Below are 15,906 nucleotides of genomic sequence, written 5' to 3'. Positions count from 1 at the left end.
ATGAAACAATCTTAAGCAGCTAAGTGTAAAAACTGCAATATTCCATTTGAATATCAGAGAATGTAGCTGGAATCTATTTTTTTTGAGAAAAATTTTATGCTTAGACTATTACTGACATTTTCTGTTTTATATTACTTGCCTGGAATTCATCAAAGACAAAAACTAAAATTTCCATAAAATCATTAGAAATGATTTGGCTCTTTAAAATTAGCTATTATCATGGGACAACTGAGAAGTTAATGGTTCTTTCAGAAAAAGTCTATAAAATCAGAAAATAAACTAGCTCTTTAAAGTTGGTTATTACCATGGGACTTGAAAAGTTAATGGTTCTTCCACAAAGTGTCTGTAAATATATAACAAAGCAGAACATTTCTTGCATAATTGCTGTAATAAACAGCAGCCTGTTATATGGTGTATTATTACAAATAATATAAGAAACTATGTGTTATCCACAATTTTGTATTCATTTATTCATTCAATATTGCATAGGACAGTCCATGCTAAGCACTTCCCTAAACACAACACTCACACATAGCTATGTAATGTCTCATCATGGTATTATTATACTCTGATGCATCTATATGATATTCAAATTTATACAGTGGGATGAGGTGCTAATTTCCATTCCAAATTTTCAAAAACAATGTCCACAATTTGTTGATTGTAAAGAAAGAACTTAGCAATGAAACATTTTGTCAGTTCTTTCATCTATTCAATGAAGAAACACGAATATGTAGAAACAATTTTTTTTTTTTTTTTTTGTTTAGTGACTTAACATATGGCAAGTTTTTATGAAGTTCTAATTATATTAGCACATATTTTTGTCATATATATCTAATGTTGAATTTTTCCAGGTTTCTATGATGTCTAAAGCTTTTTTTTCTTGTAATTCTAAATTAATGCAACTTACAAAGCAAGCAATTCAAACAGTAATGTGTTTTATTCAGAAAGGGCTCCTGGGTAGACAACATTTGTTCTTTGGCTGTTCAATGCTCTGATGGAAAACAGGCTGCTTGCCACAAAGAACTGATTATTAGAAAAACATGGATGTCTCAGTTCAGCTCCAACAATCCTGAGACTCTGAGGGGGTTTGAAGTGAAATAACTTAACTCATGAGATGAGGGAACATGTAGAATGAAAGTATTTTTTTCCTCTTGGTACAACAAATCCTAATGGTGACATATAACATGGAGCAATCATTGACAGCTAATTTTTACTGTTACAGATTTTTGGTACATACAGATAGCATAGCAATATAATGGGGGGGGGGGTCCTATTTTCAGCTGCAAATTAAGAGAACGAATAACAATAGACAGATAAGAATTGAGAAAATCTGTGGGATAGTTGACAGTATCATTTACAGTTTAAAACTGACTTGTATTTTCTTGATAGGGCTAGAACCCTGTCAAAGTTTGTGTTTGTCAATATTGCTGAACACTATATATGCTGCCTCCTCTTGAGAAGCGAGCATGGGAATGACATCTACACAACTTAAGAAAATGCAATATTGCATTGTAGCTGATTCATATATGTAATGGCTAGAAAACCCGATAGACTTGACCCTCTAAGTTGTCCTGATGTATGTTCATATGTAAAATCAAGAGACAGTACAGTTTGTAATTAGATTAGGAGCTGAAAGAGCAGATACAGAAGGACAGATTATGTTTAAGTGGAGTAGGGTAAACATAGCTGTGAAAGGTATGGCATATAAGGCTGAGGACTTGGGACAAGAGCCAGGTTATTCAATTACAGAGAACAACGCAAAGCAAATAGATAAAGGTATCAAACTGGGGGACTTAGTATAAGTATAAGTAGAAACCCTGTCTGTGTGGTTGGGAAGCAAGTTTCTTACCACACAGCCATGCCTGCACCTCTGTATATATGTTATGCATGTACAGCCTCAGGAATGGTTATGTTAAATTCACTTCCCAACTGTATGGTTTTGGGTTCTGTCCTACTGTGAGGGCTTTGGGTAAGTACTTAGAAGCAATAGGTCTAATTTTATTTTTGTGATTCTTAAATGATAGATCATGAGATGTCCATATCTTATTTCAAACTACGGTGGAATACACTGATTACAAGTTGTGAGGCCTTAAGCTATATAAAGATTGTAAGGCTCTAAGCTGTAGCTTGTTCAGCTTATGCCTAAATCTGTTACTGATTATAGATCTCCATCTATCCTGTATTATATTTTCTAGCTTGCTATACTGAAGTTGGTGACCTTTTTTTATATAGGATTGTTTAGCTGCTTGATTAATAGTTCATTGTACATGTTTTTATCAGCAATGCAGAATTTCTTTTGCTTACCGTCTTAAAAACAAGGACACATTTTATGATGCAGTACATACAAAGAGACCAAGATGGGATAAGCACATTGATAGGTCAGATTGGTTTCAGTTGGCATATAGCTTAACAACAGTAACTATAACTGAACTCAAAGCTTTTGGGACAGTATGGTAAATAGCGATTTGCCAGATCAAAGGGTAAAAAGTTCAAAAGTGACCCAAGCACTCCCATCCTCTGCAAGATTTCAACATAGAGCAATTGCTCTAACATTCTTTCACATCCACCAACTCATTGACCTTTGAAGCAATATTACCGTTATACTTGTGAAAATATAAAGGGGTCGCTCAATTCTAAATTCAGTACTATATTATCCTTAGTCCCATGATAATTTTGCAGTCCAATATCTGAAGTTATTCTGCTTTTCTTGTACTGAAACCAAAATTTTGTTTGCTGTGAGATTATTATGTTTCACGATATTAAAAACTGAAGAGATACCAATATTATGTATTTGTAACTATTTGATGATTTCCCTGTAAGTGACTGTTGAACAGAATCAGTAATTTCTATTTATTAATGTAAAAAAAATAATCCAGATAAAATCAGCTACTATAACAATTTGACAAAAATCCTACCTATTTATACAATGCTCCTAAAAAGAGATCAATATATTTTTGGCACTTGTGACATTAATTAATCAATATTTCACAGAAATTAAGAAAGCAGAAAAAAAAGATACAAAATATTTTCCATTTTGACAACTTAATGAGAATATTGTTCCACCCATCTACTTTGCACTTCAAATATTGTATATGTTGGAAACATTGATTAATTAAAACTAAATAGTTTCAAAATGTTTGACAAGTCAAAAGCATCAAAGGATGAATAGGAAAACAACAACAAAAGTACTGGGCAAAAGTTCAGGCTAAGTACTTTGTATTATATCTGTTTTCCTTAAAAAGTAGAACACGTATTACAGCAAAGTGAACAATTTTCTCTATTCTTTCAAAAGCCACTAAAAAAATTTAGAAGAAAATAAAAACAAAGGAATGTACTATTGTCCATTTCTTAGCCAGAATCATCTTACAAGTCACCAAAAGAAAACCTTTTAAAAAAGCAGTAACAGTAAATTGTGTATTATTATTTCTTAGGTTTGATGTGAGATTTCTTTATTTCTTCCAATTTGGGCTAAATATAATGACTATTGTTGCCCCCTAAGTAGAAGTTAGATTTGACCTACTTCAATTACAGAGAACAATGCAAAGCAAATAGACAGAGGTATCAAGCTGGGGGACTTTGTATAAGTGGAAACCCTGTCTATATATGTATGATACCTGATTGTTTCGTGTGTATATTCAGCGTATGGTGAAAGTCTGATATTTGGTTAAGTGTGGGTGGGCATGTGAAAGTATATATGTATTTATGCATGATTATAAATCTATGTGTATGGTTGAAAGACAAAGGAAATATTATTTCATTTTTTTTCAATGTGTGTTTCAATATTTAAAATGTTTCCAAGCTGGTAGGGGTTGCTGGTACAATAAGCTCATATTTTAAACTTGACATTAAGATATGTATCTTATTGAAACACTGAATGCAAAAAAAAAAAAAAAATTCCAAACACTGACCATTTGCAAAAAGTCTTTCATATGTTTCAACACCCACTAAATAACCCCTAACTAACAAGATGGTCATGGCTAGAACACATTTTATCCTCAGTATGCTTAAATGGGGTTAACCTGAGGCTATACACCACAATGAACAGCACAGTACACAAACATCACTCTATGATATAGGATGTTCACACAAACATCACACAAAATAAACTTCTGTTTGTCTGTACCAGCTCTTACTTTCTCCTCCTGGGTCTGTCTCTCTTCAATGGGTCATTCTGTCAATCTCTTTATTATCCTTTCTCCCTCCACTTATTTAATACTTCTCTTGGTGTCAAGTATGTTGCCTGTGCTCTCTCTCTCACACACACACACAAAATAATTAATCATCATATTAAAATTGAATGTCACAGCTGATTATGCTATTTTGCCAAATCTACTCATGGCTTATAAATTTACCAATAAATACTCAAAAGATACATGTTTAGAATTCTGAGTCAGCTAATGAGATTACAAAAGTATGGTAACAGTTTATCAATGTGATTTCATTAATGAAGTTTTTTGATTGTTACATTTCTTAATGTAATCTCATAGTTATTGAAAATGCTGTCAACTGTTTTAGGGGTTTTATCTTGCACAGGATATTACCATAAGCTGGTCTCTTCAATATTAGTTCGTTTTTATAATGTACATATATTTTATATATATGTACCTAGTATTTTTTTCTAGTGGAACAGATGGCATATATGATATTGAAACATTTTTCTAAGGGATGTGTGAACTGAAACCACTTCAAGCAGAAATTATAACTAAAGGCTCACTTCTTGTTTGACAATATTTAGTTAATTACAGAAAATATTTACTATAAAATAGTGTAAAATGATTGAATAGTCAAATATGTTCAAATAGTTTAAACCATTGTATTGTACCCCGATTCAAAATGAACTTCATTTTCCTGACAAAGACATGTAATAAAAGATATTGTGCACTTTCCCTCCTATAAAGAATTCACTTATACAAAAGACATTGTATTTAATCAAGGTAAATAGGCTAGAATAGAGAGAATGTTCTTTACAAGTAGACTAAAGAAGTGTGAGGAAGGAAATAATTATAAAATAGTCAAGACTTGTTGTATTTGTTGCCAGTGTAATCTTATACATAAAATGTTCAAGACAATGTAACCAAAAATAATTTCTCAAAATATAACTTGATAGGTTGAAGGAAATAATTAAAGCCTTACAATTGGAAAGGTTGAGAACTCTTGCAGATTTGGTATCTGAACATTTCTATTATTAATAGATGATGATTTCCGCTGGTACTTCTTTGAGAATATACTAATTAAATGTAGAACCAAACCTACTAAGAAACTAAAAACTGATGCCAGTGGTTCACATTTATGAAATTCTTAGAATTATTAACAGTAAGAAATTTCATAAATTCACTCATTTCTAGTTTACTTTCTTTCCATTTTAGATTGGTTGAAACGGAAGTAAAGCAAGTAAGAAAAGTACAAAGAATTAATTTTTTGTGGATCTTACAGCAGTTTAGTTAATTTCTACCAGTCTAACACATTCCCTCTGAACTAACTTCCCTATTTTCAGACAGATATGGTCTGAGTTCACAGAAATTGTGACTTGAATTAAGCAACAATTTCATATTGAACACTTTCTGAACATCATAAATTTCATGTGCTCAAATTTATTTTGTGCTTATGGTACATATTTTGTTATGTTACAACTTTAAACCTGCTAGTTGTTTATATTTACTTTGTGTTAAGAACTTTGGCCTATACATACTCACTTTTTAACCCAACACTTGATGAAGGCTAGACTGAATTACTAGAATTCTTGTATCGATCCAACAGTTATTTGGAGATTTTAACACTTATTTCTTTAGACTCCAAATTAACTGAAGCTCACTTCCATCCAAGCTGAAATTGATTAATATCATTTCTACTATAGATAGTAAAAGTAAAAACAAGCATACCACGAATGGGTTTCATTAAGGTAATGCCCAATTAGTAAGCAATGGAATATATAATTCCAATATAGGTTAAGCCAATTGGTAGTGTCTGTTGAATGGATGTACAGAAAAATTCACACTCTGGCCTACTCAGAATTTAATTTTATAAGACCTCACAGTTCAAGTTTCTGCTCTCGAGTATTTATGTATTGCCATATGTTAATCATATATAAACAAAGTAATAAGTGGTATACAAAAAGATTTCACAAGTGTAAGCACTGAGTTCAAATCTACTGGAGGTTTTTATTTTGTTGTTTGGGAGAACATGCTAATTCTAGAATGCACTTAATTGTATAAAAAAACAAACAAACAAAAAATTTTGAATCATTAGAATCTTTCCAATAATAAAATGTCAGGACACGTGAGAAGGAGTTTTACTGGGTTTCCGGTCCAACGACGGCAATTGTCTTCGATTTCAGATCTCTCACAGGTCTTCACCACCAATGTACTGTCTACCATTGTCGTCGCCAGCAACACCAACAAGCTCGGTTTTATCTTCACTGTATGAGTGGAGTTTCCACTCACGATCAACAGTCAGAACTAACCAGCGAGAATATTCCGAATCAAGTAACACAGGTCTTCTATATTCTGTGTTTCCTCTCACACACACACTATTGCTTATACGACTGTCCGTCACTTCACATTGTTGTATACCTTCTCTTGTACACGAAGGCCGGATTTATCTACTGTGTTAATTCTATGTCGCATGCACTCGCACACAGGCACAAACAGTTTCACTTTGTTAATAAATTTATTCTCATTATATATCTAACGGTTGAGTTTGTCCTAAGTTCTTTTACTGGCATAATGGCTCGCGTCTCTCACGAAGAGCCTTCTATCTTACATATATCTTATTTTTATGTTCGACCGTGCGACATGGTAAAAAGGACTTTTACCGTCTACGTCGCCATCTCCTTTGGTTCGCATGGTCGAAGTATTACAAGCTTATTTTCTAGACAAAAAGATTGCTGTCAAACTCCCTGAATTTTGTTAATATCTTTCCAACATGCATGGTGAATTAGTGCTTAGTCCAATTTGATTAGTGCATTGGTGTAGGGTTGAAGAATAGAATAAAACAATGTGTCGGTGTGTGTTCTGATAGACACACTATAGGAATTGGAATTCTTTTAAAGTCATTTCCAAAGCATATTTGGGAAGTGGAATTTTTCTAAGTTGTTTCAAAAGCATAGGAAATGACTAGCATATTTTTATATATATAAAGTTAATTGCAGAATAAAACTGTTAGGTCATCGACTCAAAAAGCCGTAGCCCACCAATGACCACATATAAGAAGTACAACATAGACCACAAAACCAAATTAGTAAAGGGAAGTCAAAATTTTTATACATAAGAATAAAAATCGATTAAAAATACAATAGAATAATATAAATAAATAAACTGCGATTAAAAAGTTGATTAAAAATATTAGAGACCGGTACAAATACAGTAGAATAAAAAAATATATATATATAGAAAATATATAGAGAAAAAAATAATACATAGGGAGACGTAGCACAACAGTTCATTCGCTGAGGCCAATAAAAGAAGTTCAAGATAAATAGTACGAAAGTTCAACTACCTGCCTCATGACAGCAAATTTAGTAGGTAAAATCCAATTCCATAAACAGGAATACCGAAGCACACGGGACAAAACAACAACAGGACATCCAAAGTGTGGCAAAGTAAAATCCAAGTTTCACCATTCCGCAGGTAACATCAATAAAGTCAAACCATAAACATTTTTTTATTTACAGTGGATTACAAGTATAGGTCGGAATACAAACACAGAACACCTATGGCCATTTCGGAGGTATATCACCGTATTTAGTGCACAATAGAGCACAAATTAGTGATAACCCCTTCTTCAGCGTAAAAAAGACACACAGACATCAACGAAGTCAAAAGAAATTATAATTATGAGAGCAAGCTTAAATAAATAATAATATGGACTAGACCAAAGAAAAAGAAAAAAGATCTAATTTTTAGTATACCCCAGGTTTGCTAACTAAAAACTATGATTTTTATATAGATCCGCACCCGGTGGAAAAACTGAAAAAAAAAAAGTGTAGTAGTTGAAGTGCACCGTATATTGAACAAATATGAAGGAAAAAATGCGCGCTACGAAAGAGGGGGGTCGGGAGATGGCTCGGAAAATTCACACAACCCGAGCACTAAATCTCAACGTCCGGTCACAGGAGTGAAACAAAAATCATGTAATACTTCTAATGCAATGTATATTGAACAAATATGAAGAAAAATATGCGCGCTGGCAAACGGGAGAGCCCGTTCCACTATCGGCGTGTGGTTGACAGTTGGTTTTATTAGAAACAGGGTTTCCCTGAGACGGACATTCGCTTATATATATATGTGTGCGTGTGTGTTAAAAAATAAGTCAATTCTCCCTATGATCACAGCTTATCTGCTATATATCACATCTTCTACTGGTTTTAGTCACTGAACTGTGGCCATGCTGGGGCATTGCATTGAAAGGGTCAGTTGAACAAATTGACACCAGTACTTATCTTTAAGCAGGGTACTTATTTTATTGGTCTCTTTTGCTGAACTGCTAATTTATGGGGACATAAACAGGCAGTTGAAAACTGCCTGTTGTTGTCAGGCAATGGTGGTGAGCCAATATATACACAAAGTTGCTTTAATCAATTACATTCTCCATACATGATTGGGCTTTAGCCAAAGTGAGAAATTATTCAAGAAATAAATTATCCATTACTACTTTACAACAATATTTCAAACAGTTTCATTTTTACAATTATTTGTGTTGTTCTAAATTTATTACCTTCAAATTTCAATGATGAATTTCCATCTTTATATATATATATGTGCTGCTTTCGGATTTATATATATATTATGTGTTACGTCAGCTCCGTTCGTAATTACTTGCACATACTTCGTATCATTTTCGTCTTGAGTATTCATCCTAACAAAAAATGGGCACTACTTAATTACAGAGATCCCGTATGGTTAGGGTTAGTCCTTTCCTCTTGAAACCCCTTACTCAACAGTACAACAAAGCTCTCACATCGAACTGCTCTATTAACACAACAAATACATGAGTGTTATAAGTATTTTTTTAATATCCTACAGTCCCCGGTGTAATAGCTTGTCATCTAAATGAGTTACGGAAAATATTAAGGAATGCTTTGCACAGTATCGTCAAGAACTTGGTATATGTACCAGAATTCTATTTCTTGGATTTGTAGTATTAATTCGGTTTGTGATCACAAAATGAAAGTGAGAAATTATTGTGAGTAAAAAGCATGGAAATTTGTAAAATATTATTGGTATCGTAGTTTCCACTTTTTTGAACGTGGTATATGCCTCTGTAGTTATAAGTATAGGAATCTGAAGAATTCAATAAATAAATAAATAAGTTATTTGACATGTTCTTTCAGTTTGTGCTAACAAACCGAAGGAATTCCTTATTTCTAAAGGAGTCTGTTTATATAAATCTTTATACACACACACACATACATACATACATACATTACATTTCGTCAAATCAAAATGTTTCTAGACAAAGCTTCACATTGTTAAAGTAAGGGAGACTAGAAAACTATGATGTTCTTAATGAGTAAAAAAAAAAAGAAAAAACCTTCAACCCGGGGAATCGAGTGGGGTGGTACGCACTATATAAATAAACTAGGCATAGAAATGTCGAACTTTTTCTTATCTAAGTATTTTTCAGTTCCCACCATTCAAATGACACCAAATGTCATTTAAATTGCTAGAACTATGTTTAGAGTATTGAACACGATCTGTAAGTTTATTTGCATTGCAAAGTGTAGTGAGGAGATTAATTTCCGATTAAATAAACAATTTTTACTTGACTCGTATATCGTAGAATGATGAGGTTATCACCAATCATGCTATTCAATCGGTTTGACGGGCAACACTTGGTTGAAATTACCGAAATACGACAACTTTTTACATGAAATAACTTCGAATACAAAATTTTTTATCTGTTCTATAATACAAAATATACAAGTATACGAAGTTTGAAAGTGTTTCGGTACCAAAAACACTATATAAAACATTAATGAAAAATGTTGCCCGTCAAACCAAAAAGATCCAACATTTAACAACTTGATGCTTAAACACCATTTTGATCTTTGTTGAGGGAGAATATGTGACTTAATATTATCCCTTCTTAGACTTAGAATATTACGGTTTAAAACAGGTATGGAGAAAATGAGAAATAAGAAATTACTCATTTTACCCCATTTACCAATTTTGCCAACCCCAATCCTTCATATTCAATAATTGGTAGAAATTTATTAACACACAGTTATGTGTGTACATTCACTGACTGTCACATAACCAAACTATTTGATTCAAGTTTTAGATAGACTTCTCAGTTTTCATAAATATTTTGATTCTCTAAGTTCTTTTTAAAAAAAAGAATAATAAAAACATCAGAGAAAACTTATTGTATTATTACAGTTTTATCAATAACATACCTGCAAATTTACCTGCAAAAGGAAAAGAAACTATAGAACAAACGAAGGGATCTCTTGCGTCGCAGATCAATCTGCTAGAAATAGCAGCAAAATATCCCTTTTTAGAGAACTAGATAATTCTTTAATATATCATCAGCAATAATGAGACTAGTAAAGAACAATAGATACTTCAAATATTCAAATAAAAGGTTTGCATAATAAGTAATAATAAAGTGACATTACTCTTATGTAATAGTTTAAACGAGCAATTCCTCGCTGCTATTTCTAGCAGATCTTGAAAACCTTAATGAAAAGAGTTCCTTCAGATGAAGAAAAAGAAGTAATTTAATATATTTTCTACTTATGAATATGTAAAATATGCATTTTCTCAGTATGGTATACACTTGAAATTTTCTCCTGAAACCGAAAAAAAAAAGAGGTTCAGTCGTTTAGAGAAAGTGATTTACTGAGAAAGGAAAACAATGGCAACTATCTTACCTTCTTGTTGTAGCCCGTCCTTTCTTTTTTCTTTTCTTCTTTCTTTGGAAGATGAATTTGTCACAAAAACTGAACAATTTTATCTTTGGTTACTCGACGAGGACTTTTGGGATCAATATTTATAAAATGAAATAAACGGTCAAACAGTTTCCAAGATTGCAGTGTCCCAAAAGGAGTCTGTCGAACAGCTTCCAAGATTATAATTTCCGAATATCATTGATAATTGCCGAAGAAGAGTATAGTCTGCATCAATCAAAATGACGGGAGCAAAATGCCGAACTTGAAAGCATTACAGCTATTCTATCTCTTACGCTCGGTTTTCAAATCTAGCAAAAATCGATTTTAACAAGGTGTCCTTCGCGCTTAATACAACTAATTCAACTTCTTTGTAAAAATCTGAAAGTGGTAATTAAATAAGCTGGAAGAATTTACCAAAATCGACTCAAGTGTATCATCTCTCCTCTTGGAGATATGGACGTGTCAAAAGAAATTAGCAAACCGGAAGCGTATAAGGTTCTTCACGCTTGATGTAACCGAGATCACCGAGTTAACATATTTAAGTTATCGATTAGAGAAAGTTAATGGAAAAAGAAAATAATGAAAAGCAATGAAAAACATGTTACCTTTTTGTTTCCGACGACTTTTTCTGATGAGGACTTCGTCACAGAAATTGGAAAGTTTTATCATGAGTTATTCTACGAAGAAGGAAACTTTTGACCCTCCTCCAAGATTACGGTTTCCCAGTATTGTTTACAATATAATTGCATAAGATTATCGTCTACATTAATCATCAAAATGATAAAGAGAGACGAGGCAGAATGCATTAACAGAATTTAGTCTTTTTCGTTCTGTGTTCAATTCTTGTAAAAATCAACTTCAACAACTTTATAGTTAAAAATAATTTAACATATGTACTTTAGGCGATCTTTCGATACTAGGCCGGAATATCGGCCTTTTCCGTAAAAAGTGTCCGTTATTCCGGCCTAGTATCGAAAGATCGCCGAACTTTAAAAGGGTTAATGAAGTAAACAGCAAGAATTTACCGAAGGCAATTCAAGTGTATCTCTTCCTTTGGACACATGGCCTTGATAAGAAGAAATAATTCCAGTTTGCCTTTTTACAAAGGAAAAAAAAAAAAAAGAAGTTCCTCATACCTGACAAAGAAATCGCCTTGTTAATCTATATTCCATTTAAAATTTAGTAGAAAAAGAGAACAACGAAAAAATATCTTACCTTGTTTCCGACCACTTGAGTGATGGCTCAGTCACAGAAATTGAACAATTTATCTCCATTATATCTGGGTTATTCTACGATGACTTTTAGATTTTTATTTGAGAAATAAAAGTATCTAGATTCAAAAGTGTCATTGATAATATAATAATTACCAGCTGTCATGGTAATCGCTTCAAAATATTGACAATATAATTGACCAAGAAAAGTGTCGTCTGCTTTCAGTCAAAATGTCGGAGAACCACAGCGGAATGCTGAACTTGTTGTATTAGGTCGTTTTTCTTTTTAACGTTCAGTATTGAAATTTTTAAAAAATCGATTTTGATATTCTTGATTTCGGGATTAATAATGTAATTAAACTTTCTGTGGGATTTCGAATTGGGAATAAAATAAGCAAATAATAAAGTAATCAAAATCGACGCAACTAAGTGTCTATCTTCTCTTCGACACGGCCTTGTAAAATTATATGTACATAAATATATTATGCACTTGCAATTTGTCCTTGATTCTAAAATGTTTCTTCATGCTTGACGAAGAGGTTCTCTCGTTAGTTTATAAATGTATTTAAGTTATTGACTGGTGAAAGTAGTCTAACTGGAAAAAGTAAGCAGTAAAAGAAAAACAAGCACATTACCCTCTCCGCGCATCTTGTGGAAAATGACTTCGTCACTAGAAACGAAGAGGTTTACCTAAATTATGCTTGGTTTATTTTTCAAGGAATTTTATACTTTAATTTGTGAAATATAAAATCTTGTCTAATAACCACAGAGATTATAGTTGCTAGGTATTATCAATAATACAATTACGTAAAAGAATTATCGTCTGCATTCAGTAAGAACAACGGAGATAGCCGAACTTACACTTTACTGTTTCGGGTCTCTTTTAAAGTTCTATGTTCAAATATTGAAAAATCTAATTTTACCATTATTTTCTTCGGGGTTAATAAAGTAATCCCTCTTTTTATAAGATTTAAAAGAGGTAATAAAGCACCGATGATATACTGAAATCGACTTAGCAAAATCCCCCTTCTTTGACATTCAAACTTGTCGAAAGCTATTACAAGTACTTTCGTTATGAGTGATAGTTCCAAAAACATTAATGGCGTCGTGCCATATTTATAAATTACTATTTGCACTGTTGAATGGTAGGTAGATTGACAGAATCAGTATGGATCCAGACAAAATAAATACATTGCAGTGTTTAACTTTATTTCTTCATAGTTTGAGTTCAGATCGTGTCAGGGTCGATTTAAACTCGCTGAATTATTCTGACGAAACATGCAGCCTTGTACCATTGTTAGAAATCTTTATTATTATTTCGCACAAAAGCGGTAGATTAGCAGAATCGTTCATACGGCATTTTTTTTTCTGACTCTTTCTGCTCGGTTTTAAATACGTGTTCTGAGTTCAAATTCCGCCATGGTCAATAAAATAACTGTCAAAGTCTGGAGTTGATACAAATATAATCGGCTATAACCCTCTTCCCAAATGTGAGAGACGTGCTTAATGTTATAAATCAATATAATGCAACAGTATAAATATCTATAAAAGTAAAATTATATATAAACATTCCCTATTTTGGCAATATCCACTGGGATATATTTCCAAACTTTTGACTATTAAAGAAATATTCTCACTCTTCTTATATATTTATGGCTACTTAGCCATTCAAGTGTGAATTATTAGTATATCTTGACTTATGCAATTCATTCCATCAAACGAACGACTATACATTGGCGATTGTGGAAATGGTGATAAATGTCCGTCATTCGACGATGAGGTTTCAGTTGTTCGATTAACTGAATTGCCTTCCCTTTTATTATGTGACAAGGCTGAACCTTTTGGATAAGAGGTATATTCCACCCAACGGGCTTCTATACAGTTTCCGTTTATCCAATTTCAGTACAAGGCATATACATCAAGCCAAGGTAAAATAAAATATTTGCTCACGAAGTCACGCAGTGGGATCGAACCTAGGAGCTCATAGTTACAAAGCGAACTGGAGTTGTTGCCCTAACTTGATAAGATCAAATTAAGATATTAGCCATTGAGCTAATGTTTTTGTCTCTATTCATTGCATAGATAATTATTAATTATAGGCGCAGGAGTGGCTGTGTGGTAAGTAGCTTGCTTACCAACCACATGGTTCCGGGTTCAATCCCACTGCGTGGCACCTTGGGCAAGTGTCTTCTACTATAGCCTCGGGGTGACCAAAGCCTTGTGAGTGGATTTGGTAGACGGAAACTGAAAGAAGCCCGTCGTATAGATGTGTGTATATATATATATATATGTGTGTGTGTGTGTTTGTGTGTCTGTGTTTGTCCCCCCACCATCGCTGGTGTGTTTACGTCCCCGTAACTTAGCGGTTCGGCAAAAAGAGACCGATAGAATAAGTACTAGGCTTACAAAGAATAATTCCTGGGGTCGATTTTCTCGACCAAAGGCGGTGCTCCAGCATGGCTGCAGTCAAATGACTGAAACAAGTAAAAGAGTAAAAGAGTAATTAATTAGATTATTTTTTTCCCTATTGTAAGTATGACATAACTTTATATATAATTACATATGTATGTAATTTTATGTCTTTTATTAATTGCTTCATTTATTTTCTTTACTTTATCCAGGACAAAGACTTTGAATTTGATGATCATGATCCCTTTTTAATGAGTGATGCGAGATCAAGAACTTTTGTAGATGATGAAGATGACGTTGATGGCTCTGGTGATGAAGTTAGTGGTGACGGATCCTCTGTAAATAGAAATTATCCAGGTAAGATGCTATAATGTTCCTATCAAATGTGTTTTACGATTTTCTAAACAGGTGTAGACCCTTTCAAAAGTAGCATTGGAAAATTCATTCAGAATACTTCTTTTAGATTTCCTAATCATATATTACTTATTGTTAATTATCCTTGATGCTTCAAATGTATTTATACTGGAAACAAAAAAAAAAAAATAAGACTGGATGAGCTCCAGAGATTCCATATATATGAATAACATTATTGGATACAGGAAATCATAATATTTGGTGGTGGTTATAGTTATTGACAATATAAGAAAATTTCAATTTTTACATCAAACATATTTCTTACATGTGGCTGTGTGGATAGAAGCTTACATCCCATTCATGTAGTTTTGGGTTCAATCCCATTGCATTGCATGTCGAGCAAGTGTCTTCTACTATAGCTCCTTATTAATTAACACACTCATCAGTTCAATTTCTACTCATTTATAATTTTCTTCTAAAATTTTCTTTGCTTCTTGCAACTTCTCAATAGTTTTTGACTTTCTTAATTTTCATACTTAGGGAAAAAATGAAATTTTCTTCAACTCTGGACTTAAATTATACTCACCAACTTTTTCTTTCTTTTCAGATTTTTACCGGATAACATTCAAAGTACTATACCTTAGGGATTTACATGGATTACAAAATACATCTAGCCTACACTACCGTCATATTTCAGAACAGATCCAAACATTTGTATCTCAGCTCTACAACAACAAAGTTCGTGTCAACATTATTGGCTATACAGTCTCTAAGTAAGTTTTCTTTCCATCTTTCTCTCTTCTTCCTTTTCTTCTTTTCTCTCTTCCCTCTGATCTCAATCAAATAAATGTTGTTTTGATTTTTAATAGCTTCATCATTGAAGAATTGAGGTTATTAATTGTTTGTTCTGCGAAAGGCATCAGAGACAGCTTCTTATCATGTACAATTTCAGCGGGAGGATAAAATATTGGTAGATTGTATATAATATGTGTGTGTGCTACCTTTCATAAGGCAAATCTTAAACAGTTTGTGTCAGAAAGG

General features: G+C 32.9%; 1 protein-coding gene across 33 annotated transcripts in view; it reads left to right on the top strand.

Moving 5' to 3' along the window:
• LOC106879161 (basement membrane-specific heparan sulfate proteoglycan core protein) overlaps positions 1-15,906 on the top strand; it is a 175,917-nt gene that overhangs the window by 30,862 nt on the left and 129,149 nt on the right. For all 33 annotated transcript variants that reach the window (XM_089343084.1, XM_089343099.1, XM_089343102.1 and 30 more), the window contains exons 2-3: positions 14,724-14,868; positions 15,473-15,638. In XM_089343084.1, the coding sequence (XP_089199210.1) occupies positions 14,724-14,868; positions 15,473-15,638 (311 nt within the window). The remainder of the gene's footprint in view (positions 1-14,723; positions 14,869-15,472; positions 15,639-15,906) is intronic.

Source organism: Octopus bimaculoides, chromosome 26 (assembly GCF_046866305.1).
Source record: "Octopus bimaculoides isolate indiv1 chromosome 26, ASM4686630v1, whole genome shotgun sequence".
Lineage (NCBI taxonomy): Eukaryota > Metazoa > Mollusca > Cephalopoda > Octopoda > Octopodidae > Octopus > Octopus bimaculoides.
The sequence above is the reverse complement of the archived record's forward strand: the minus strand, read 5'-3'. Positions and strand labels throughout refer to the sequence as shown.